Raw genomic sequence first — 25,338 nt, 5'->3', positions numbered from 1 at the left:
CCGCTGCTCCGGCGTCTTCTTCGGGATCCTCCGGCTTCTTCCGCATCTTCTGCAGGGTCCAGGCCTCGCTTTCTGGTGACATTATGCTGCTGCGCCGATGCGGCGTGCGTAGTGACGTAACAACGACGCCGGAAAGCGAGGCCCGGACCCTGGAGAAGATGCGGAAGACACCGGAGGATCCCGAAGTGGACCTGGAGCAGCGGGGATAGGTGAGCGAACCTGTCCGGGATGCTTAAACTGCTATTCGACAGCAGCTTAAGCATTTTGCGCTGTCGGATAGCAGTTTATGTGATGGCCCCGACATATAAAAGCATCGTATGTCGATGCTGACATCGACATGTGATGGCCTCTGAGAGGCCATTGTATGTCGATTTCATCATATGTCGGGGCCATTGTAGGTTGGGAGGGGGAGTTACTGTATAGATGCTAAAGTCATTGTCATATAATCCCCATGTTACCTAATGGTCATAGATGTAAACACAGGAGATTTCCAATCCCATACACAACAGTATCAGACGGGCCACATGTGTGGCCCTCTTGCTCTTCAGCAGTTTGCTTTCTTAAAAAAGGACAACTTATCCCTGTCCCCTCACGATCTCCAGTTTAGAGCCCCAGCTCCTTCACAGCACACCAATGGTTGTTTACCAGTCGACCATTTATGAATTTGATTTGGAAGAATCTAAATATTGAATTAAACATGAATTAGTTTTTCTAACACCCACATGTCATATTTTGAGGAAATTTACCACCTAGGGTTATTTTGTTTTGTCTTCGTGAAAAAAAAAAAATACATACAAAAAAAACACCAACGACATTTTTAATTTTCGTGCATATACGGATGTATAAGGGCTCACTTTTTGCGCTGGGAACTGAAGTTTTTATTGGTACCATTTTTGTTTTGATCAGACTATTTGATAGCTTTCTATTCATTTTATGGTATGAAGTGACCAAAAATATACTTTTTTGAACTTTGGAATTTTTTTACGTGTACGCCATTGACCGAGTGGTTGAAAGCGCAACCGTCATGAAATCTGGCTGCAATAACCTGCACACAGCCTTTGTACTGTGTGCAGGTGGTGTGTATAGCAATGTTTTTACCTAATATTTGCAGGCTTTCATGACCCCCAAAAAATTTTTTTTGATCAAAGCCACTGACGGTCAGATAGGCGTGGCGTAAGGTACGCGATGCCCCTCCACCACGCCCACCCCCTGTATGTCAGCGCTGGGACCGCTGTGTGATTGACACAGGTCTCAGCGCATGCACCCTTCAGCTAATATAATGTGCGCGCCGCTGCGTGTCATCCAGCTAGCACTGCTGAGGGAGGCGGAAGCAAGCACTTGCTGGATGACACGCAGCAGCGCGCACGTTAGATTAGCTGAAGGGCGCATGCGCTGGGACCTGTGTGTCACACAGCGGTCCCCGCGCTGACATACAGGGGGTGGGCATGGCAGTGGTGGGGTATTGCGTACCTTGCGCCACGCCTATCCGACTGTCAGTGGCTTTAAATCAAAAGCATTTTTTTGGGTTATGAAAGCCAGCAAATATTAGGTAAAAACATTGCTATACCCACCACCTGCACATAGTACAAAGGCTGTGTGCAGGTTATTGCAGCCAGATTTCATGACCGTAGTGCTTTAATATATTTTTCGGTTCGGACATTAATGCACGCAGCAATACCACATATAATGTTTATATTTTGATTTACATAGTTTTTTTTTAAATGGGGAAAAGGGGGGTGAGAAAATTAGCGAAGGTGTTAAATCACATTTTATTTTTTTTTTACACACTTTTTTGGAGTGTTATAGCCCTCATAGGAGACTAACAGGCAATACATTAATTGCATACACTGATCCATAGCATTGCATTGATCATTGTTATCAGCGGTCAATTGCTCAAGCCTGGATCTCAATCGAACGTGGAGGAGGCAGATAAGGGACCCCTCCTTGTGCATCCTAGCTGATGGGAATGCTTTTTTCCACATTTTAGAATCGGCAATCAACTTTGATCACCGTGTCTAAAGGGTTAATACCGGACATCACAGCGATATGATGTGGGGTCACCACATGACTCCGCGTTATATCACGGGAGTGGGGCGTACGGTACGTCCTTAGTCCCCAAGAGGTTAAGGTTTTGCCAAGATGTACAACATAAGTTTTGTATCTGACAGTGCCCATTTAAGCTGTTCACTGACCAAAAAGGCAACAGCCACACAGATCTTTCCGGAGGTCATTCTAGGGGAGGCTGATGAGCAACAGCTATTGCTCGCCATGTTTAACTATACATTAGTGTCACCTTTCACTGCGATACTTGTGTTTACAAGGAAGACTGTTGGGTAGTGATCTGTACACAACAGGAAGTCTTAACATTTTGGCCACTAGGCCTAAAGCTTAGCTTACTGCAAGATTGCAGGATTATTTTAACCCCTTAAGGACAATTGACTTAAATGTATGTCCTGATGCCTTGGTACTTCGTAAACCAGGACGCACATTTACATCCTGAACATGACCCGAGCACTGGAGCGGTGCTTGTGTCATGCACGGCAGGTCCCTGCTGCTATAAGCAGCCGGGGAGCCGCAGGTAACAGTATCAGCAATCGCGCTGATGACCACCATTAACCCCTCAGATGCCGTGATCAATACAGATCACGGCATCTGCGGCAGTGCAGCTAATGTAATGGCTGATCCCCCATGGCATGGCCACGGGGATCAGATCAGCCAAGATGGCAACTGGAGGTCCCCTTACCTGCCTCTGCCGCTCTCCTGGGGTCTTTTGCTCTGATCTGCCTTGGAGCAGACCAGAAGATGGTCAAAAATACTGATCAGTGCTATGCCTATGAGTACATGATTGGTTAAAGAAAAAAAAACAAAAAGTGAAAAATCCCCTCCCCTAATAAATTTAAATCACCCATTTTCCATACTCTAGTATAAAAAATAAACATATTTGGTATCGCCGCATGCGTAAGTGTCCGATCAAAATATAATGTAAATGATCCAGTACGGGGAATGGCAAAAATGTAAAAAAAAAAAAAAACACAGGAAAGCCCCAAATTGCTATCAAATCGTCCCAGATACACGAAAGTGGTACTAAAATAAGCTATAGGTCATGGCGCAAGAAAATAGGAAAAAAATAAATAAAAAGAGCCCTTATACAGCCCCATATATGGAAAAATATTTTTAAAAAAAGGGTAGGTGGTCAAAATAGGGCGATTTTAAACGTACTTATTTTGTAAGTGAGATTTTCAAAAAGTAGCAAAATAGAAAAGTAGGCAACCATGTGTATGATTTTCATTTTATTGACCCACAGAAGAAAACAATTTATACTGTAAAGTGCACTGCGTGAGAACACAACCCTCCAAAATTAGCAAATTTGCCAGGTTCACTGTACATTTTATCATAAAGAGAGGTGTCATTACAACGTGCAATTGGTCATGCAAAAAAACAAGCCTCATATGGGTCTGTGGATAGAAATAAAGGAAAACGAAAATGCAAAAATAAAATTGGCCTGGTCCTTAACCCCTTAAGGACGAAGCCCATTTGGGCCTTAAGGACTCAGACAATTTTATTTTTAAAGTTTTCATTTTTTCATCCTCGCCTTCTAAAAATCATAACTCATACATTTTCATCCACAGACTAGTATCAGGGCTTGTTTTTTTGCGCAACCAGTTGTCCTTTGTAATGACACTCATTTTACCATAAAATGTATGGCGCAACCAAAAAATATATACTATTTGTGTGGGGAAATTGATAAGAAAACCGCAATTTTGCAAGGTTTCGTTTTCATGCTGTACACTTTACGCAAAAATAAACATGTTTTCTTTATTCTGTGGGTCAATACGATTAAAATGATACCTATGATTACGTACTTAACATACAGCTTAAAAAAAATGTAAATAAAAATTTAACTTTTTAATCAAATGAGTGCGTTTAAAGTCCCTTCATTTTGCTGACCTATAAACTTCCATTTTTCCCCAAATAAGCGGCGGTATGAGGGCAAATTTTTTTGCGCCGTGAGTTTTTTCCTCCTGGCCTTCAAAAAAAATCATAACTTATATTTTCATCCACAGACTAGTATGAGGGATTGTCTGTTGTAATGCCACTCACTTTACCATAAAATGTATGGCGCAACCAAAATATACTATTTGTGTGGGGAAATTAAAAAGAAAACCGCAATGTTGCAAATTTTGGAAGGTTTTGTTTTCACGCCGTATAATTTACGGTAAAAAAATACGCGTTTATTCTTTGGGTCAATACGATTAAAATGATACTCATGACAACATACTTTTCTATTACTGTTGTGCTAAAAAAAAAAAAAATATATAAAAAAACTGTTTAACCAAATTAGTACGTTTAAAATCCCCCTATTTTGAAGACCTATAACTTTTCCATTTTTCTGTATAAGCGGCGGTATGAAGGCTCATTTTTTGCTCTGTTGTCAGTACTTTTTATTGATACGCAATTTTGCTCATATAGAAACTTTTAAACACATTTTGTATTAATTTTTTGGGAATAAAATTTAATAAAAAGCAGCTATTTTGGACTTCACGTTCACGCCGTTCACTATACAAAAAACATTTTATTTTAATAGTTGGCATATTTACGCACGCAGCGACATCAAATATTTATATAAAATATTTTTTTCCCTCCCACACTTTTTGGGGTGAAATAGAGAAAATGGGACAATTTACGTTTTAATTGGGGAGGGGTTTTTCACATTTTATTTACCATTTTCACTTATTTTTACACTTTAATAGTCCCCATAGGGGACAATTTATAGCAATCATTCGATTGCTAATACTGTTCAGTGCTATGCATAGGACATAGTACTGATCAGTATTAGGGATCGCCCGATTATGGGTTTTGCTGATAATATCGGCCGATATTCACTATTTTTGACATTATCGGCAATTACCGGAATATCGGTATAAGTTATCGGCTATTGGCGTCAAAGTTCACATATTATCGGTACCTAAAAATATAAAAATCAATATCGGTAGATCCCTAATCAGTATTATCGGTCATCTTCTGCTCTGGTCTGCTCGATCGCAGACAAGAGCAGAAGCCCGTGGAAGGCAGCGGAGGCAGGTGGGGGGGGGGGGGGGGGACCTCAGGCTACCATTCTGGAAGATCAGATCACCGCGGCAGCACTGTGGGTGATCCGATCATCCAAAGTACCGCACTGCCGCAGATGCCGTGAATTGATCACGGCATCTGAGGGGGTTAATGGCGGACATCCGCGCGGTCGCGTATGTATGCCATTACCGGCGGGTCCCTGGCTGCTATCAGCAGTCGGGACCTGCCGTGCATGACACGAGCATCGCTCCGATGCTCGCGTTTATGCATAGGACATAAATGTACCTCCTGGTGCGTTAAGTAGCAGCTCACCAGGACGTACATTTACATTTAGGGGGACTATTTATAGCAATCATTCGATTGCTTATACTGTTCAGTGCTATGCATAAGGCATAGCACTGATCAGTGTTATAGGTCATTCTGCTTTGCTCGATCTCAGACCAGAGCAGAGCAGAGCAGAAGACCCGTGGAAGGCAGCGGAGGCAGGTGAGGGGACCTCCGTCTGCCGTTCTGGATGATCGTAGCGCTGCGGGCGATTCGATCATCCATTTTAGTGACTGCAGCGCTGCAGATACCGTGATATGTATTGATCACGGCATCTGAGGGGGTTAATGGCTGACATTTGCGCGATTGCCACGCATGACCCCAGCATCTCTCCAATGCTCGCAGTTATGTATAGGACATAAATGTACATCCTGGTGCGTTAAGTACCACCGCACCAGGACGTACATTTACATCCTGCGTTGTTAAGGGGTTTAAGGCCAAAATTGGCTTGGTCCTTAGGTGCTTAAAGTAGATAGTTAAAGGAAAATTATATATAATTTATTTAAATGAAAACCTCTGGTCCACAGGTTTTGATAAATCTACCTGAAAACCCTACAAAATCTACATTGAAAAGACTGTAAAATGCCCATTGTGTCTGTACATTTGGGTATTACTTAAATTGCTTTACATCACCTTTGACTCCTATAAACTTTTCTTTCTACAGAGTTGTGAAAGTTGTTTTGCATTGTGAGCAGTCCTATTAGCTGGAATAATTTTAGTATACATACACGTTTGCAATAGCTTTGTAATCCATGCATTCACCATGTGGGATAATATTCTAATAAACTGGACTATGCTAAACATGGCAAATCCAAGTTCTTGTGTTTGTAGAAATATATGGAACACTAAGAACACACCCTAGATCGGATTGAATGACCCAATGTATGAAATACGTTCGTCTTTACATAGTTTAATGTGCGGACAACAAAATCACACAAAAATTATCAATGAAAATCAAATTTATCAACCCATGGAGGTCTGGATATGGAGTCACACTCAAAATAAACATTGAAAACCACACTGCAGGCTGATCCAACTTTATGTAATGTCCTTAAAACAAGTAAAAATGAGGCTCAGTAGTGTGTGTGGCCTCCATGTGCCCGTATGACCTCCCTACAATGTCTGGGCATGCTCCTGATGAGGTGGCTGATGGTCTCCTGAGGGATGTCCTCCCAGACCAGGACTAAAGCATCCGCCAACTCCTGGGCTGTCTGTGGTGCAACAAGGCGTTGGTGGATGGAGCGAGACATGATGTCCCAGATGTGCTCAATCAGATTCAGGTCTGGGGAATGGGTGGGCCAGTCCATAGCATCAATGCCTTCCTCTTGCAGGAACTGCTGACACACTCCAACCACATATGGTCTAGCATTGTCTTGCATTAGGAGGAACCCAGGGCCAACTGCACCAGCATATGGTCTCACAAGGGGTCTGAGGGTCTCATCTTGGTACCTAATGGCAGTCAGGCTACCTCTAGCAAGCACATGGAGGGCTGTGCGGCCCCCAAAGAAAAGCCACCCCACACCATTACCTGACCCACCGCCAAACCGGTCATGCTGGAGGATGTTGCAGGTAGAATGTTCTACATTGTGTCTCCAGACTGTCACATGTGCTCAGTGTGAACCTGCTTTCATCTGTGAAGAGCACAGGGGACCAGTGGTGAATTTGCCAATCTTGGTGTTCTCTGACAAATGCCAAACGTGATGCACGGTGTTGGGCTGTAAACACAAGCCCCACCTATGGACGTCGGGCCTTCATACCACCCTCATGGAGTCTCTGTCCATTTGAGTGGACACATGCACATTTGTGGCCTGCTGGAGGTCATTTTTCAGGGCTCTGGCAGTGCTCCTCTTTGCACAAAGATGGAGGTAGTGGTCCTGCTGCTGGGTTGTTGGCCTCTCCACGTCTCCTCAAGTACTGGTCTGCTTCCTGGTAGCGCCTCCATGCTTTGGACACTACGCCAACAGACACAGCAAACCTTGCCACAGTTCGAATTGATGTGCCAGCCTGGATGAGCCACTTGTGTGGGTTGTAGACTCCGTCTCATGCTACCACTAGAGTGAAAGCACCACCAGCATTCAAAAGTTACCAACATATCAGCCAGGAAGCATAGGAACTGAGAAGTGGTCACCTCATGCATAACCATTCCTTTATTGGGGGGGGGGTCTTGCTAGTAGCCTATAATTTCCACATGTCTGACCATTTCACATGTTGTGCAAATGGAACAGTGTTGCTTCCTGAGTGGACAAGTGTGATTGACTTGGAGTTACATTGTGTTTAAGAGTTCCCTTTATATTTTTTTAGCAGTGTATACACATACATATACACACACACACACACACACACACACAGGGCAGTGCAGTATCGGGTCATACTGAAATTTGTCCTGCACAATATAAATTTTTCCCCATACTGCAATAATGGTTTGGGCCCTTCCCCTCGGGAATGAATCATCAGCCCAACACTGCGCTGTCCCCACATCGGGGAACTAATCATATGTGACCCGCGAATGCTGTGCTGCCGCCGTGCCCCCCCAAATTAATTATCAGCCCAGCACTGCGCTGCGCTGTCCCCATCAGGGTAAATTCTCACATCACCCGCAAGTGCTGCCCTCCTCGTCCTCCTGTTTGTTGCGGGCTGCCGGTGCTGACATTCTGTACGCTGTATCCCTATGCCCGGGCTGCAAAAGCTAAACAAAATAAACTAACTCACCTTCCCTGTCGGTCCGGACCAGCTTCCTAGGGACGGTAACGTCGGACAGCAATCAGCCTATCACAGGCTGCAGCGATGTTCCACCTCGGCCGGTGATTAGATTGAGCCCACCGGCTAGCTTCTTACATCGCTGCGTCCGGTGATAGGGATCGTCGGATTATAGATATCCGCAATTACTGATGATGCGCACCCCCCGCATCGCCCAGAGACTGCCGCTGCCCCATTGCCTCCCCGGTTTTATAATTACCTGTTCCCGGGGTCAGCGCTACTTCTGGCTCCTGAGCTGTCGCTGTGCGCACCGACAGTGACGTTGCATTGAGGGGGGGGGGGGGGAGAGAAAAGAGAGGAGAAATAGCCAATAACTTATACCGATATTCCAGTATAAATTATCGGCTATCGGCCTGAAATGCCACAGATTATCAGTATCTGCCCCCCCAAAAAAAAAAAGAATATCCCTAGTTCCCGTCCCCAGGAAGAGCGTAAGGCAGACATAGGAACGTGCGTTAAAGTTTCTTTTGTTTACCTTTTGCAGCCCGGGCTTAGGAATACAGTGTACAGCGACAAGGAGGGCAGCGCTTGCGGGTGATATGTGAGTATTTACCCTGATGGGGACAGCACAGTGCTCTGCTGATAATTTTTTTTTTGGGGGGGGGGGAATACAGTTACATATCGTGGAACCGCCATAAGTTAATACCGTGATACACATATTTGGTCATACTGCCCAGCCCTGATACACATACATACTAAATATATACACACAAATATACATACACACACACACACACAAAATATACAAATATACATATATAACCACTTTTAAAAAAAAAATTTCATGAGGGTCTATTCACATGTACAGAATTTGAAACTGTATTCAGTCATTTAATTTACATTGAAATCTGCAGCATCAAATCTTTGCAGAATACTGTACGTGTGAATACAACATTAGGGTTGTGTTCACATGTTACTACTAGCAGAGGGTTTCACGCTTCAGGAAACCTGCTGCGAGTTACACTACCTTTGATTTGAATGGGTCCACAGACAGTCCTCAATAGTGCCCATTTAAATCAATGGTAGGGTAACTCGCAGCTAGCTACGAGCGTGTGAACTAGGGATCGACCGATTATCGGTATGGCCGATATTATCGTCTGATAATCACGATTTTGGGCATTATCGGTATCGGCAATTACCTTGCCGATAATGCCCTGCCCCCGCACCGCCGTGTCTATGCAGCGTACTAGGCCGGAGCCTGCCCGGAGTGGAGAAGATGACCCCCGGAGAAGGACAGCCCAGACCGATTCACCCTCCACCCAGTATGCCACCGGACACTACAGGAAGGATGTATGGATGGCTCGGACCACCCTGACAGGTAGGGGGAGAGAAGCGGGTGGCGGCAGCGGCCTATGGCACCGCAAGAGCCACTGCAGTGCATTGATTTAAAGCGCCCGCTTTAAATCAATGACCTGCAGTGGTGTCGAGGGGGGATAAATAGCCGATAACTTATACCGGTATAAGCTATCGGCCCTAACCTCCACCGATTATCGGCCCTAAAAAACGATATCGGTCGATCCCTAGTGTGAACACATCCTTAAAGAGATTTCCCCATTTAGAAATAATGATGCACTAGGGAGATTTATCAAAACTTGTTGCTGAGTTGCCCATAGCAACCAATCAGAACGCTTCTTTGTTTTTTCAGAGGCCTTTCAAAAATGAAGAGATCTGATTGGTTGCTATAGACAACTCAGCAACTTTTCCTCTGGACAGATTTTGATAAATATCCCCTATTATGTTTAAACAAACATTTTAAAAGGTCGGGTTACATATGCATGTTTTGCTGTGTGTTTTCTGCAGCCAGTTTTGCTTATTGACTTCAAAGAGCTGATGGGGCCAGGCTCCAGCACACAGTTCAGCAACGATAGAAGCGGATCTTTGGTGGGACATGTATCCGGACCAAAGGAACCCATTTTAGTCAGCGACCCCCTCAGACTCCTGTTCACCCACACTATAACCTAGTGTATTGAGTTTAGTGTGGGTGAACAGAATGACCGTCTCCTTTAATGTTCAGGCATTTCTGAAAACGTCCTGTGGGAGATAAGGCTACTAATCCCTATGTATACCTTCATTGTTAAGATGCCCTTGGGTTGGACGTATAAAAGTTAGGTCACATGCTCAGTGGAACTGCAGTCTCCTGAAGGTAATGGCAGTATCCAATGCACATGCAAGCAATGGGAATTGTGGGATAGTGTGCGCTCTGTTGCCTGGCTACAGCAGGGTAAGAGCTCAGAGAGGAAACCAAAAAGTGATCAGGTCCAAGGGGTAGAGGAACAGTACAGGGATGCAAGTTATTTTACTTATATACAGCACATTTGGCATCCTTTACATACGTATATGTAGTAGGGATCGACCAATTACCAGTATGGCCGATAATCACGATTTTGGGCATCATCAATATCGGCAATTACCTTGCCAATAAGCCGATAATGCCCCTCCCCCCGACCCGCCCCCATCCCCGGTTTTATAATTACCTGTTCCCGGAGCCCACGCTACTTCTTGCTCCTGCTGCGTCCTGCGTTACGCTGTGAGCAATGATGAGTGACGTGCGCGACGTGATGTCACCGCGCACAGTGACAGTTCAGGAGGACGCCACCGGAGCCAGATGTGGAGTGGACCCCGGGAACAGGTAATTATAAAAGCTGGGATGGGGGAGGCAATGGGGCCGGTGCGGTGCGGCGATAGGTCTCAGGACCCCCGGACAGGCAGGGGGAGAGAAGCGGGTGGCGGCGGCAGCCTATGGCACCGCAAAAGCCACTGCAGTGCATTGATTTAAAGTCCCGCCGCTGCCCGATTCCTATGTCACTCTCCCATCCCCGGCATTCATATTTACCTGCCCTGTGGGAGCACTACTGCAGGCACCGGCAACGTTCTGCACTGTAGCTGTAGGCTGCTCACTGACGAGTGACGTCCTCAACGCAACATCACTGATCAATGTGCAGTTCACAGAGACAGCGTAGGACACCACTGTAGCCTGCAGGAGTGCACCCACAGGACCGGTAAATATGAAAGCCGGGGAGGGACATAGTAATTTGACAGCGGTGAAACTCTGGCCCCATAGAAGCTGCTGGAGTTACATGATTTAAAGCAGCCACTTCTGGCAGATCCCCACCAATCTGCATCTACATTGCTCTAATACTGCCATGTCATCTCAATGTGACAGCGACAGCCAAAAAATTATATAGAGCAATAACAATACTACAGATATTTATCTTTGTGGCAAAATATTTTGCATAACCTGTAACCCTGCTCTAATTATAGGATTGCACCTAAGCATAGAATGGACACTACTCAAAAACAGTAAAGGGAACACTAAGATAACACATACTAGATTTGAATGAATGAACTATTCGTATGAAATACTTAAGTCTTTACATAGTTTAATGTGCTGACAACAAAATCACACAAAAATTATCAATGGAAATAAAATATATCAACCCATGGAGGTCTGGATATGGAGTCACACAAAATCAAAGTGGAAAACCAGACTACAGGCGGATCCAACTTTATGTAATGTCCTTAAAACAAGTAAAAATGAGGCTCAGTAGTGTGTGTGTGTGTGTGTGTGTGTGTGTGTGTGTGTGTGTGTGTGTGTGTGTGTGTGTGTGTGGCCTCCACGTCCCCGTATGACCTCCCTACAATACCTGGGCATGCTCCTGATGAGGTGGCTCCTGGACAGTCTGTGGTGGATGGAGCGAGACATGATGTCCCAGATGTGCTCAATCAGATTCAGGTCTGGGGAACGGGTGGGCCAGTCCATAGCATCAACAGGGATGTGGAATTCCTATCGTCCGACGCCCGGGACATGCAGTTTCGGGCGCCGGGCAGGTGAATTTTCTGACCCTTAGCCCGGCATCGGGCTGGCAGGGGCAGACCTGACAAGCGCAGCAGTGCTGAGTGTATGGAGCGGGTTCCGGACTCCTGCCTGCTCCATACTCTGCAGACTCCAGCTGATTTCAATAGCCAGGGGCCGCCGCTAATAGCCAGCATGCAGCGATCGCCACAGCTGGCTATTAACCCTTTAGATCGCAGCGTCTAAAGGGACATGTGAATGCTCCCTGGTGGGCTACATTGCTCCCCCACAACGTGATCGACTATAGAGGTAGCCGGAGGGTTTACCTGTTCCTTGGTGTCTGTGGCTCTGTCATTGATAGAGCCTGGCTGGACCAGGCTCTATCAATGGATCGCAGAGCACACAGATCAATGGAGTTCAATAGAACTCTATTGATCTGCATGAGGAATCAAATGATTCCTCCTAAAAGTCTAAGTGTTAAAAGAAAAAAAAAAGTTAATAAAAGTTAGACACACATTAACCCCTTCCATGTTAAGTTCAAATCACCCCTTTTCCTATATAAAAACATGTAAACATAATAAACATTTAATATTGCTGCATGCGTAATTGTACAATTAAAATATAACATTATGTATCCCATACGGTAAATGTAGGGGAAAAAAAAAAAAGTAGTGGGACAAATTGAAAAAGAAAAGCCATTTTGCAACTTTTGGGGGCTTCTGTTTCTATGCAATGCACTTTTTGGTAAAATAAAGAAATGTTAGCTTTATTCTGCAGGTCCACACGACTACAATAGTTGTACATGACAATATCCTGCTGGCTACAGAAGTAGCTGCCTGACATTGCACACTGTTCTGTAGTCTATGAGCTACAAGTAAACCCAGATCCTTCTCTACCACTGACTCCTAGTTTAACCCTTCCTAAGACATCTGTTGCATGCAGGTTATTAGTACCCAGATGCATACCTTTACTTTTATCCACATTGAACCTCATTTGCCAAGTGGATGCCCAGACATTCAATGCGTCCAAGCTGGCTTGTAACTTGAGAATGTAACTTAATGATGCAGTTACTAGGGATCGACCGATAGCTATAATCTGTAAACTTTGAGGCCGATAACTTATACCGGAATATCGGTATATCTCTCCCTCCCCACCACTCCTCCACCCAGGTTTTGATAAATCTCATATTCAGTCACCCCGTATCCAGGATTCTACATACCTCTCCAGAAAAGACTATAAAGTTTGACTTCTGCTCTTACTAAAACAATGGCTTTTACATAATGGCGATAAATTAGATAGAATTTTCATAGTGAGATGTTTCCTTTAAGGACCAACCCATCTTAGACTTAAGTATAGCTATTTGTTACATCACTTCATTATAAGAGCTATAATTAAAATTTTCAGCTGACAAGGATAAGAGGTAGGTTATTTGCACTCTATTGTGGTACATAATTTTATTAATCCTTCCCATACCACAAGGTAGGGATCGACCGATATTTTTTTTTAGGGCCGATACCGATAATCGGTGCAGGTTAGGGCCAATAGCAGATAACTTATACCGATATTCTGGTACAAGTTATTGGCTATTTATCCCCCCGCGACACCGCTGCAGATCATCGATTTAAAGCGAGCGCTTTAAATCAATGAACTGCAGCGGCTTTTGCAGTGCCATTGACCACCGCCGCAGCCCCCTTCTCTCCCCCTGCCTGTCCGGGGGTCCCGAGTCCCATCACCGACACCGACTGTTTTGCTTGTTTTCTCCCCACCATACACAATAGGGGTTTTCCAGTTAAAATTTCAGCGGTACCGTCTCTTATTTTTCGGAACAAAACATTACTTTTAGTGGGGGATATTTTTTTTATTGATTGGTCTTAATTTCGCCTTGTCAAACTAGGGTGCTAGAAGATTTTCAATGACAGCCCCTGGCTTCCACCATACCCCAGCAATTGCATCTCTGGGCACAAATGGGCTGACAAAGCGACTTGTACTCAAACAACTCTGCAAGAAACTGGCACATGCTACTGTGCTACATGTACTGTGGTAGTACCTTCAAGATCATGGTGAGCTATGCATTTGTCAGTGTGTAAAAAGAAGCACTCACCTTTGATGAATACTTTTGTCACAACATAAAGTGGTTAAAAGGAGTAACCCCATTAGTTAAAGCCTAGATTAAGATACCCACACAGTATAGGTCACATTCACATATGCATAATATGGACAAGTCACAGCCTGATCACAAGTCTAGCCCCAAACCAAAATAATCATAGTAATCTACAATGTCAACAATTCAGGTCACTGAAAGCCATTGAGCTGGGACTTGCACCCTTATGCACATGTGAATGCAGCCAGTTTGCATTAAGGCAAATTTCATACAGAAATCTGTAGTGTTCGTTCAAGATTCCTGTCCGCTTTTCAGGCTGGGTTCACATCACGTTTTTACCAATACGGAACCGCATACGGCTGGGAGGAGCTAAAACCTTGCGCTCCCTGCTGTATGCCACCCGTAATTCATTTCAATTAGCCGACCGGAGTGAAAGTGACTCCGATCGGCTCATTTTTGCCACGTATGCCGTTCTCCCACCGCACCTAAAACCGTGGTTGACCGCGGTTTGAGGTGCGGTGGAAAACCGCATAGGGGGCAAAAATGAACTGACGTCAGCGGTCGGCTCATTGAACTGAATTACATACGGGTGGCATACGGCAGGGAGCGCAAGGCTTTAGCTCCTCCCAGCCGTATGCGGCCCGTATTTTTTTAAATTAGTAAAACATGATGGAAACTATACAAATCTGGTATTACTGTAATCAGGACAGCCTAAAGTATCAAAATAATAGCTCAACCACAAGGTAAATGGTGTAGAAAAGAAAACCAAATTTGCTAAATTATCTTTTACTATTTCAATTTCACCTCTCCACTATATTTTTTTGTTTTGGAGCATATGTATGGAAAAATTCAAAAGGTATCATAGTAGGTAGTTATGGCTATTATAGGGCGAGGAGGAAAAAACAAGAGCAAAAGCGAAAATTGGCACGGACAAGTGGATCGTCATGTGGGACAAGTAGATTTTGCTCCGTTTTATTCCCGTGGACAAGTAGTTTTTTACTAAAATTCCACACCGCTGTAAGGGCTTATTTTTTGCAACACCAATTGTACTTTGTAATGACCTTACTTATTTTATAAAACAATCTGCAGTGGGGAAAAAAAAATTGTGGCGTAAAATTGGTATACCCAATTTATGTAGATTATATTCATTTTACTATAAAATAAAAAATCGAACTACTTGCACCAAAATTAGTATGTTTAAAAATGGTCATCTTCTGACCCCTATAACTTATTTCTCCATGTATAGGGCTATGTGAGGGCATATTTTTTGTGCCGTAGTCTAGTTTTTGTTATTTTTGTTTTGATGGGACTTTTTGATCCCTTTTTATTAATATTTTTATGGTATATGAAGTAGGGATCGACCGATATCGTTTTTTTTTTAGGGCCGATACCGATAATCGGTGGAGGTTAGGGCCGATAGCCGATAACTTATACCGATATTCCGGTATAAGTTATCGGCTATTTATCCCCCCTCGACACCGCTGCAGAGCATTGATTTAAAGCGGGCGCTTTAAATCAATGCACTACAGTGGCTTTTGCGGTGCCATAGGCCGCCGCCACCACCCGCTTCTCTCCCCTACCTGTCAGGGTGGTCCAGGCCATCCATCGTTCCTGTAGTGTCCGGGGGCGTTCCGGGTGAACCGGTCCGGGCTGTCCTTCTCCGGCGGTCATCTTCTCCACTCCGGGCAGGCTCCGGCCTAGTACGCTGCTGCGCAGTGACGCCCGTGCGCAGAGACGCACCTGACGTCACGGCGTAGCGGCGTCTATGCAGCTACTAGGCTGGAGCCTGCCCGGAGTGGAGAAGATGACCGCCGGAGAAGGACAGCCCGGACCGGTTCACCCTCCACCCAGAATGCCCCCGGACACTACAGGAAGGATGGATGGATGGCCCGGACCACCCCCATTACGGGTAAGTTTTATTTTTTATTGACTGAGGGTGGGGGAGGGGCCCGACCGGTATAGCGGTATGGGCAAAAATCCATACCGGTATACCGCCCAGCACTACGGTGGGGGGTGCGATGAGGCGGGGCATTATCGGCAAGGTAATTACCGATAATGCCCAAAATCGTGATTATCGGCTGATAATATCGGTCATACCGATAATCGGTCGATCCCTAATATGAAGTGACCAAAAATGCACAAATTTTTTTTACGTGTACATCGTGTGGTTTAGCTAACCTTATATTTTAATAGTTCTGACACTTACGCACGCGGCGGCACCAAATGATTATTCCATTTTTTTTTTTTAAATAGGAAAAGAGGGTGATTTCAATTTTTATTAAAAGGGGGGGCTTATTCACATTTATTCTTTTTTAACCACTTTTTTTGCCCCTTACGGGGCTATACCATGCAATCTTGATTGCATACACTGTTCAATGCTATGTCATAGCATAGCATAGATCAGTGTAACCAGCAACCTGCTCCAGGCATGGAGCAGTAGACTGCCAATCGGACGAGGAAGAAGGTGAGGACCCTCCGATCGTCCATAAGCTGATATGGACATCGCGATTCTGTCGCTATAGTCCCGCTGAGCTGCCGGGATAGTTTTACTTTAGACGCCGCAATCAACTTTGATTGCGGCGTCTAAAGGGTTAATGCCAGGCATCTGCCAGATAGTCAGCGCCCGGCATTAGCTGTGGGTCCTGGCTGCCCGTTGCAACTGGGACCCACGGGGTTTAACCCGTTCTCCGCTCGTGAAAACGGTTTAAACCCAGTTAGCTGTATCAGGGCGTACAGGTACGCCCTCAGTCCTTAAGGACTAAGATACAGGGTAGTACCCATATGCCCTCTGTCCCTAACGGGTTAAGTCAAAGTACATCTTATAAATAGTAGCAATTTCAAAATGCATCCATGTCTCTTAATGAGTCAAAAACACTATAGTTTTATCTATACACTAGCTGAATACCCGGCGTTGCCCGGTTTTTCCTTCCTCATCGTTGGGGAGAAAAATCAACAAAGGAGGAAGCTTTTGACTTCAAATCCCATCCCGTAAAATTCGTACCAGGTATTGAAATTTCTCCAGCCGTACAGAAGTTATGTGAAAACCTACATTTCCCATTGATTTGCATGGGACTTTAAACAAAAACCCGACCCTCACAAATGGGGGTAGTTAAGGGTTAATCTAACTATCCTATATTTTAAATGGACATATAAGTAACATGTGACCAAGTAACATTTATTTTCCATTTACTTGTATGGGACTTTAAACAAACTCTGCCCCTGGCAAATGGGGGTGAGTAAGGGTTAAATCACCTATCCTATGTTTGTTGTTGACATAAGTAACATGTGTGACAAGTTTCATGTTAATATCTTTAGCCGTCTGGACGTGATGCTGGAACATACACATACGTTGAGAATATATATATATATATATATATCTCTATATCACATACATACACACTACATAATATAATCTAGTACACTAACAATTTGAGAATTCTCATAACCATGTATTCCCTGTTTTTATTCTGTACCATTTTCTCACTAAAATGCATTCATAGGAGCAATATTTACAGAAAATATTTCACGATACTCCGGCCCAGTAATGATGATTCATCAGACCCAGAGCGATGTTCGCTCCAGAGACTGATGAAAGTGGGGTGCTGCATGAAAGATTGCGGGGGTCCCCAGCGATCAGGCATCTTATGCCCTAATCCTTTGGATAAGATGTCTTAGGGCCGGCGTACCCCTTTAAAGTGCACTGGGGCAATGTGCTTTATGATAAAAAATTAGATGCTCTCTACCCTGTGGGTTGACATGACACCCATGTTCCCATATCCATTCCCTTTACTATTGCACTGCTTTGTAATAAAAATGATTAAAATAAACCTGTTCAAAATTTCCCTATTCTGACCTATAAAGAAAAAAAGTTTATTTATCTCCATATGCGGGGCTGTAATAGGACTAATTTTTTGCACCATGAGCTGTATATACCAGTACCACTTTTTTCCCATACTGAGTTGGCTAGCACTGCCAACAGGATAGGGGATAAAGAGCTGATCACAGGGGTCCGATTGCTGGGACCAAACAACCTCTGGAACTGGACCAGTGTCTCTGTGAGAAATGTATGGAGCGTGTATCATCTGCAGCATCAAGGAGACTCAAAGGGAGCATCAAAGAGACTCAAACACAACACTTGGACATCTTTGGCGCTCCAATAAAAATGAATGGCGCTCGTGCAGGCTACCGGTAGATGATGTGCGCTTCTCACTGACAGCAAGGGGCACTGTTCTACAGGTCGCAGGGCATCCCAGTCTACTCATCCATATCCTTTAACACCTTGGCGCCAATGGAAATACATTCACATCCATTTGTGGCTCCCGGGGTATGATGCACGCTAAGCAGGTGAGCGCGCATCATACCCGGTAGCTATAAGCAACCAGGTCCCCCGGCTAATGCTGGACATAGCCGATTGGGCTGATGTTCGACATTATCCCTTTAGTTGCAGTGATCAAACTTGATCGCCAAGTCTAAATCAAAAGTAAAAATTGCCGGTTAGCTCAGTGGTGCTGTTTGGGACCGCCGCTGTGAAATCGCAGCATCCCGATCAGCTTGCAGGAGGTGAGGAGGATGTTCAGACACATGGTAGACCCCTCAAACAGGCAGGAGAGAAAGGTGAGCAAACAAAAGGCAGTCTTCTGAGGAGAATCACTTGAGTATAAAGAGAAACTAGAATTTAGACCCATTGTAAAGGGCAATAGAAGCAAAAGCAAGCAATATTTTTAATGAAGGGCATGAACAGAAATTGCTTCTCTTTTCAAAAAGTGACCATGGCCTTTAAACAAATATTCTGGTGTTTTAAAGAGATTAAGCTGTTGGGGCCGTGAAAAGCCTTGGTTCAGGAAGAGTCCGCTCCACCAGTCACTGAGTGACAAGACATCTCTGGCCAGTGGTGAGCTGACGGGACAGGTCCTGCACAGGAGGAGATTGGGGGGGGGAATTTTAATTCATGTGTCAGCAACATTTTTCAGAACACGAATACCCACTTTAGTGGCAGCACCACCATAGTTTACAGCCCTACTTACAAAAGCAATTTCTTCTCCATTCCTTCCATTTTTTATAGGATAAGTGATTCTGATCTAACATAACCACATATGTATGGAAGCCATGACGTTTGCCAAAAAAAAAAAGCCCAACTAGGAGTTAAGACTTGTTTACACCTGAACAACAAGTAGTAAGTGTTGGTTAGAATTCACTAGGCACCTGCTGCCATAGTCTTACCCCATACGTGTCATAGTATAGCACTTAGAATGTTCCAGATCTATGATAATATGATGTATCTAAATGGCTTAAACACAGCAGGCAATGGCTGGCTGCTAGCAGACACAGGGCAAGGCCAGTAAACCGGGAGATAATGGCTTCACAGGCCCCTGGTAAGGAAGTGAAATCTGAAGTATAAAGACAACACAAAGGAGGAAGTAAGGGATTTGTCTGTAGCACAATAGTAAGGTTCCTATAGCAGTGTCACGGGTGACAGGACGCGGCCTGGTGTCATCATAGATAGCAGTGACTGGAGATCTGGAGCAATGGGGTTCTAAGAGGGAATCCAGAGGCCTGCGCGGCCAGCCGGACACATGTGCAGCCAATCACCCTGCGGTACCGGGGTCAGAACACGGGGGGAGAGCAGCTTGCGCCGAGCCATGGAGAGTACAGAGGAATGGCGGCCGGGTGAGCCCTACGATAGTGTTACCCATCGCGCTGTGTGCGGCAACAACAGAGGCAGCGCCGCCATCTTATACTGCGGGATCAGCCATGGGAGGGAGCAGCAGTGCTGTTAGTATACACGACTGTCTCCGCTCCCCGAGCCGGGCCATGATAGTCGCTCCCTCACACCGACCACACAACCTACCGAACGGGCAACGTGGGGGATGGGGAGGCGACCTCCTCAGTGTGCGGATGAGCCCGTGGGCTCCCGCGCCCATCACACCTGCCTCATGGAACCGCTCGGCCACACTAAGAGCACCCTTCATCTCCGACCATCCGAGGAGAGGCAGGATGACCAGGCGGGTGTCTGGTGTGGCGCAGGGCGGATATTCCGAGAGGCCAGAGCCTCCATAGTAGGATTACATAGCTATACATATAGGAGAGCCATACAGGCGGCCCCTCTCACCTTGTGGATCCGCTTCAGCGCCATGATGCTCTCGCTGCTGCCGGTGCCGGGCGGGTATTCGGGCGAGCTGGGCGGAGGAGGAGAGAGCCGAGGAAGAGGCGGAGAAAGAGGAGGTGGTGGTGCCCCCCCTACAATATCCGGGACACGCTACTACCCGGAGCCGCCCACACACGTCGCAGGTGGGAGGGGGGTTTAATGAAGGCGGGTGTCTATGAAGCACTAACTAACCCAACGGGTGACTTTTCCTTATGTACTCGCCCCTCCCCCGCTACAGGGCTCTGTCCTCAGCTTGACCACTTTCGGGCTAGCCCGGCCACGCACACCTATACGTCACTGGCTGAGCTGCGGTGTGTAGCGCGCTCTCTTCCTTTTACGTAAGACACGCCCAGTTTGGGTCACGTGGGTGCCAAACGCAAGGCCTCAGCTTGGGGGCGGTTCCTGCTGACGTGCTGGTGTCCGCCGCTTGTGGGGTTGACAGCTGTGGGAAGAACAAAACATGGCAATGTGTGAAGTGTGATGTCACACTGCGGGGGTACGAGCGGAAGCGGCGGTTCTCACACCCTCAGGTTTTTTTACTCTGTTGTAATGGCGGAGTCCGGTGTTATGCAACGAGTTGCGGCAGTGCGTCACCGGCTCAATGACGTAGCGGTAAAAGGGTGGTCAGTTACTTAGAACTACTATTCAGAGTGAACGGTAGTTTATTATCCTGCGAGACCTTTATACCGGCGCCATTACACCCCATTACCCACCGCGGCTTGATACTGTTGTGTATGTGGGAGGGGCTCTGCTGCCTGACATATGCGGGATCTGGAATCCGCGCACACGATGCGTCACAGAAACGTCCAGAAAAGCGCGAGTCCGTTGCTAGGCGCGAGCACGGAATGGGCGTGTCTGACCAATGTGACGTTTAAGGAGCAGCTTGTAATCGCCGCCGATGGCGCCTTGCGTGCAAGTGGCGGGAGGACGTGAAACTGACTGTACGGGCTGTGGTGTCTGCCCACTGACGGGTGTATTACATAAGGGGGAGGAATCCTACTCACCTCCTTATACGGGTGTAGCTGCGCTGTATCATTTATTCTGAGGGTGACGTCATTACGTTTGAATAGAAAGTGTATACTAATAGCGAATTGTTTGGTGGCAGCATATGTATAGTAGAGCATTATGGGGGTGAATTTATCAGAAGTGGTTGGGATATATATATAATGTAATATATAATTTTTTTTTTTTCTGTATTTATTTTGGTGGACATGTGCTAAATTTATCAATTTGGCCCACAGAATTTGGTAAGTTTGGCACAGATTAAACAAAATCTTATCCTGCTCAGGCTGTTTTCTAAATGTAGGTTCGGGTCTTCTGAGGGCTGTCTGCCAGATTTCTGTGACTTTCTGAAAAAGCCTACATAGTAAATTTGTTAACCACACTACAAACCAATCCCAAAAATTTTTTGACTAGTGTAGAATGCCTTACAAATTTCTGTTTCAAAAACTGCACACTTTTGACACAATAATTTGTGCCAATCATCTGTGGCAAAAATAAACCAGAAAAAAAAAAAAACCTCCAAAGATAATGATAAATTCTTCCCCTATGTACTGAAAAGTAGATATTAGGTGCTGAACATGGACGTGAACATACCTTCAGTATTATAAATTAAGGATGGTTTCTCACGGGCATGATACAGACTAGGTTATATGGGCATTTAGGGCCACAAGTCCCTGCCGACCTATACTAATAGCTGTCAGTAAGGGTATGGTCACACTGAGGAATTGGCAAGGAATTCTCGCTCAAAAATTCTGCAGAAGAATTTCTGTGTTTTTTTTTTTTCGCGCAGAATTTTGCCTGGAAATATGAGGAAATTGTTTTGTGGGGGTTTTATTTTCGCGGAATGGCGTTGGGCTGAAAAAATGTAATTGATTTCTATGGGACAAAGATGCGGATTCCGCTTGAAGAAAGAACATGTAAATTTTTCATGCGGAACAGAATTCAGGAGCGGAAATACAGTTAAACTCTATTGGGCTTTTCACTGCTGACTGAATTGGAGAGGAATAAGCGAGCGGAATTACTCTAGTAAATTCCTTTCCAATTCCTCAGTGTGAACATACCCTTAAGGTAATTGGAAACTTATTTGGGCTGAGATTTACAGAGGTAATATAGATACAGTAAAATGCAACCGTGAAACCATCCTTAGGCTAGATTAAGATGACAGGAGAGGTACCAGCCAAGTGCCTGTTTGACATCTCTGCCTATGTTACCTCAGCTCCCGGAGGCCTTCTGAAAACCTGTCATGGTAGGATCTACTGATATAGCCTGCCGCTGGCTGTAGCAGCAGAGCACCAATCTAACTGATCAATGTTATTCAATATATAAATTGGTTATCACTGTAAGCTAACATCAGTTTTACCATAAAATTTAAAGGGAAACTGACAGCAGGGTTACCCGCACTTACCTGAATATAAAGGTGGATAATGCAGGTGACCCCCTCTTCTAACACTGCTTACCATGCAAAAATCGGTGCAGTTGTTAAAGGAAAACGATCACCAGTTCACCCGCACCATAACCCGATACACTGGGTCATAGTGCGTGTGAACATGAGACTGATGCGGGTTCTCGGACTGCTATACCTACCTGCAGTCCAGAGCCCCGATCCTCCAAAGGTACCCCTTCTTGCAGCGCTCACTTGCGCTTTGAGGTGGGCCCGCTGGCTAGATTAAAAAATTCATAAGCGCCGGTCACGTGGACTGCAGGTAGGTATAGCAGTCCGAGACCCTGCATCGGTCTCCTGTTCACCCGCACTATAACCTGGTGTATCGTGTTATAGTGCGGGGGAACTGGTGACCGTTTTCCTTTTAAGGAGATATTTTTCTTGTTGCTAAAATCCTTTTGTTCTGTTCCATGGAGGCAGGCCACTTAGGCAGATGTCTCCACCCCCGTCATGCAGTGAAATTGAAGCAGGGATTAACATTTATCATTGAAGTGGTGATGTCAAACGGGAGAAAGTGTTGAACACAATGCAGTGGCTCGCCATTGCCTGGACAAGGAATTTCAATGAGACTGGACGATTTGGGAAAAATGTGCGATTGCGATTATGGGGGTAAAATCCTCCCACTGTTAGTGAGGACAAGCTGGGAGTTGTAGTTTTGCTAATGCTAAGGGACATGTGAGGTCACGCCCCCTCCCTTTCAGAGGAATTCAGACTAGTGAGCTAAATTAAAAGTGTAATAAAAAAATAAATAAAAGGTGCTAGACACATAAAAATTAGATGTACATGGTCAGGATTAGGTACTGAGTGATTATATTAAAAAAAATGTTTTTTTGTTGGATCGTTACGCTTTAAGGACTCAGGGGAATTCCAGTCCCCGTCGCTCACCGGGGCGGCAACTGAACCGGGATGCCTGCTGGTGAGTTGTTGCCTAGCAACATCTGGAGGACTGCAGTTTGGAGACAACTATACAGTGGTCTCTAAACTGTAGCCCTCCAGATGGTGCAAAACTACAATTCCCAGACAGCAGTTTGCTGATTGGGCATGCTTGGATTTGTAGTTTTGCAACATCTGGAGGGCCACAGTTTGGAGATCACTGTGCGGTGGTTTCTAAACCGTGGCCCTCTAAATCTTGCAAAACTACAACTCCCAGCATACACAAACAGCAAACGTCTGTCTCGGCATGCTGGGAGTTGTAGTTGCATACATCTAGCTGTTGTATAACTACATCTCGCAGCATGCCCTTCGGCGATCAGTACATGCTGGGAGTTGTAGTTTTGCAACAGCTGGAGGCACATTGGGTGGAAAACACTGAGTTTGGTAAGAGACCCTAACTGAAGGTTTTCCGACCAGTGTGCCTCCAGCTGTTACAAAAGTACATCTCCTAGCATGCACGGTCTGTCAGTGCATGCTAGGAGTTGTAGTTTTGCAACAGCTGGAGGTCCCCCCCCAATATGAATGTACAGGGTAAATTCACTCGGGCGGGTTTACAGTGAGTTTCCTGCTTCAGGTTTGAGGTGCAGTGCAAACTCCTAGCAGGAAACTCACCGTAAACACCCGCCGGTGTGAATGTACCCTAAAAACGCTACACTAACATGTAATAAAGGGTAAAACACTACATATACACCCCCTTACACTGTCCCCCCCCCCCCAATAAACTGAAAAATGTATCGTACGGCAGTGTTTCCAAAACGGAGCCTCCAGCTGTTGCAAAACAACTCCCAGCATTTCTGGACAGCCACTGACTGTCCAGGCATGCTGGGAGTTTAGCAACAGCTAGAGGCACCCTGTTTGGGAATCTCTGGCATAGAATACCCCTATGTCCACCCCTATGCAATCCCTAATCTAGTCCTCAAATGCGCATGGCGCTCTCTCGCTTTGGAGCCCTTTCGTATTTCAAGGAAACAGTTTAGGGCCACATATGGGGTATTTCCGTACTTGGGAGCAATTGAGTTGCAAATTTCGGGGCTCTTTTTCTCCTTTTACCCCTTATGAAAAGATACTTTTTATTTTCACAAGAGGTAAAAGTAAAAAAAAGACCCCCAAAATGTGTAACGCAATTTCTCCTGAAAACGGAAATACCCCATAGGTGGGCGTAAAAATTCTCTGCGGACGCACAACAAGGCTCTGGAGTGAGAGCTCATCCCAGAGGAATTACTACGTCTCATACCAGAGGTTCAACCTAGCCTCCCTTCAGAACGGTACAATACCATCGAAGCTACCGAAGACCAGATTTTCGAAGACTCCCTTATCATCCACGGGAGCATCACACCCACTGGAGACACCTCTACACAAGATCATCCCAACCACCAATTCTACACACCATGCAGTATTTCCCTTGCTCACTCTATCACCAAGGAGAACACACTAATACCCCTGGGCAACCTTACTCTGATGTCGGATTCTTTTTTAGGACTCCCCCCCCCCCCCCCCCCCCCTCTCTGGGCCAGACCCCAGAACACCGACTTATACCGATGGAAACAGTGCATCGGGCGGAACCGATACGGCCACAACAAACCTCAAAAAGAAAAGAAAGAGAGGAAGAAGAGGAGGACGCAACAAAGAGAAAATTCACAAGATACTGAAAAAGACTAATACACCAACTATATCCGGCAACTCTGAAATCACGACTGACACCATCAAAATATTCAACTTATCGAAAAGAACTCTGGACCCCGCAGAACTACAAGTCCTCTCCAAAGGACTAT

The 25,338-nt window shown here is 45.4% G+C and overlaps 2 protein-coding genes across 5 annotated transcripts in view; one reads left to right on the top strand and one right to left on the bottom strand.

Annotated features, from left to right (window-relative positions):
* Positions 1–20,955, bottom strand: part of UBE2D3 (ubiquitin conjugating enzyme E2 D3) — a 61,754-nt gene extending 40,799 nt beyond the window's left edge. The window contains exon 1 of one of the 2 annotated variants that reach the window (XM_056566450.1): positions 20,904–20,955. Coding sequence is in view for 1 of the 2 variants with exons in the window: in XM_056566440.1 (XP_056422415.1) it covers positions 20,155–20,178 (24 nt within the window). In the remaining variant the exon portion in view is untranslated. Of the gene's footprint in view, positions 1–20,154; positions 20,429–20,903 lie in introns of those variants that run through there. The other variant, XM_056566440.1, reaches the window with a different exon arrangement.
* LOC130362248 (uncharacterized) overlaps positions 18,215–25,338 on the top strand; it is a 35,569-nt gene continuing 28,445 nt past the window's right edge. The window contains exon 1 of one of the 3 annotated variants that reach the window (XM_056566416.1): positions 18,215–19,712. In XM_056566416.1, the coding sequence (XP_056422391.1) occupies positions 19,619–19,712 (94 nt within the window). In that variant the 5' untranslated portion in view covers positions 18,215–19,618. Of the gene's footprint in view, positions 19,713–20,593; positions 20,687–25,338 lie in introns of those variants that run through there. The other 2 variants (XR_008891332.1, XM_056566425.1) reach the window with 2 other exon arrangements.

The sequence above is a fragment of the Hyla sarda genome, chromosome 1, assembly GCF_029499605.1.
Source record: "Hyla sarda isolate aHylSar1 chromosome 1, aHylSar1.hap1, whole genome shotgun sequence".
Taxonomy (NCBI): Eukaryota; Metazoa; Chordata; class Amphibia; order Anura; family Hylidae; genus Hyla; species Hyla sarda.
The sequence above is the reverse complement of the archived record's forward strand: the minus strand, read 5'-3'. Positions and strand labels throughout refer to the sequence as shown.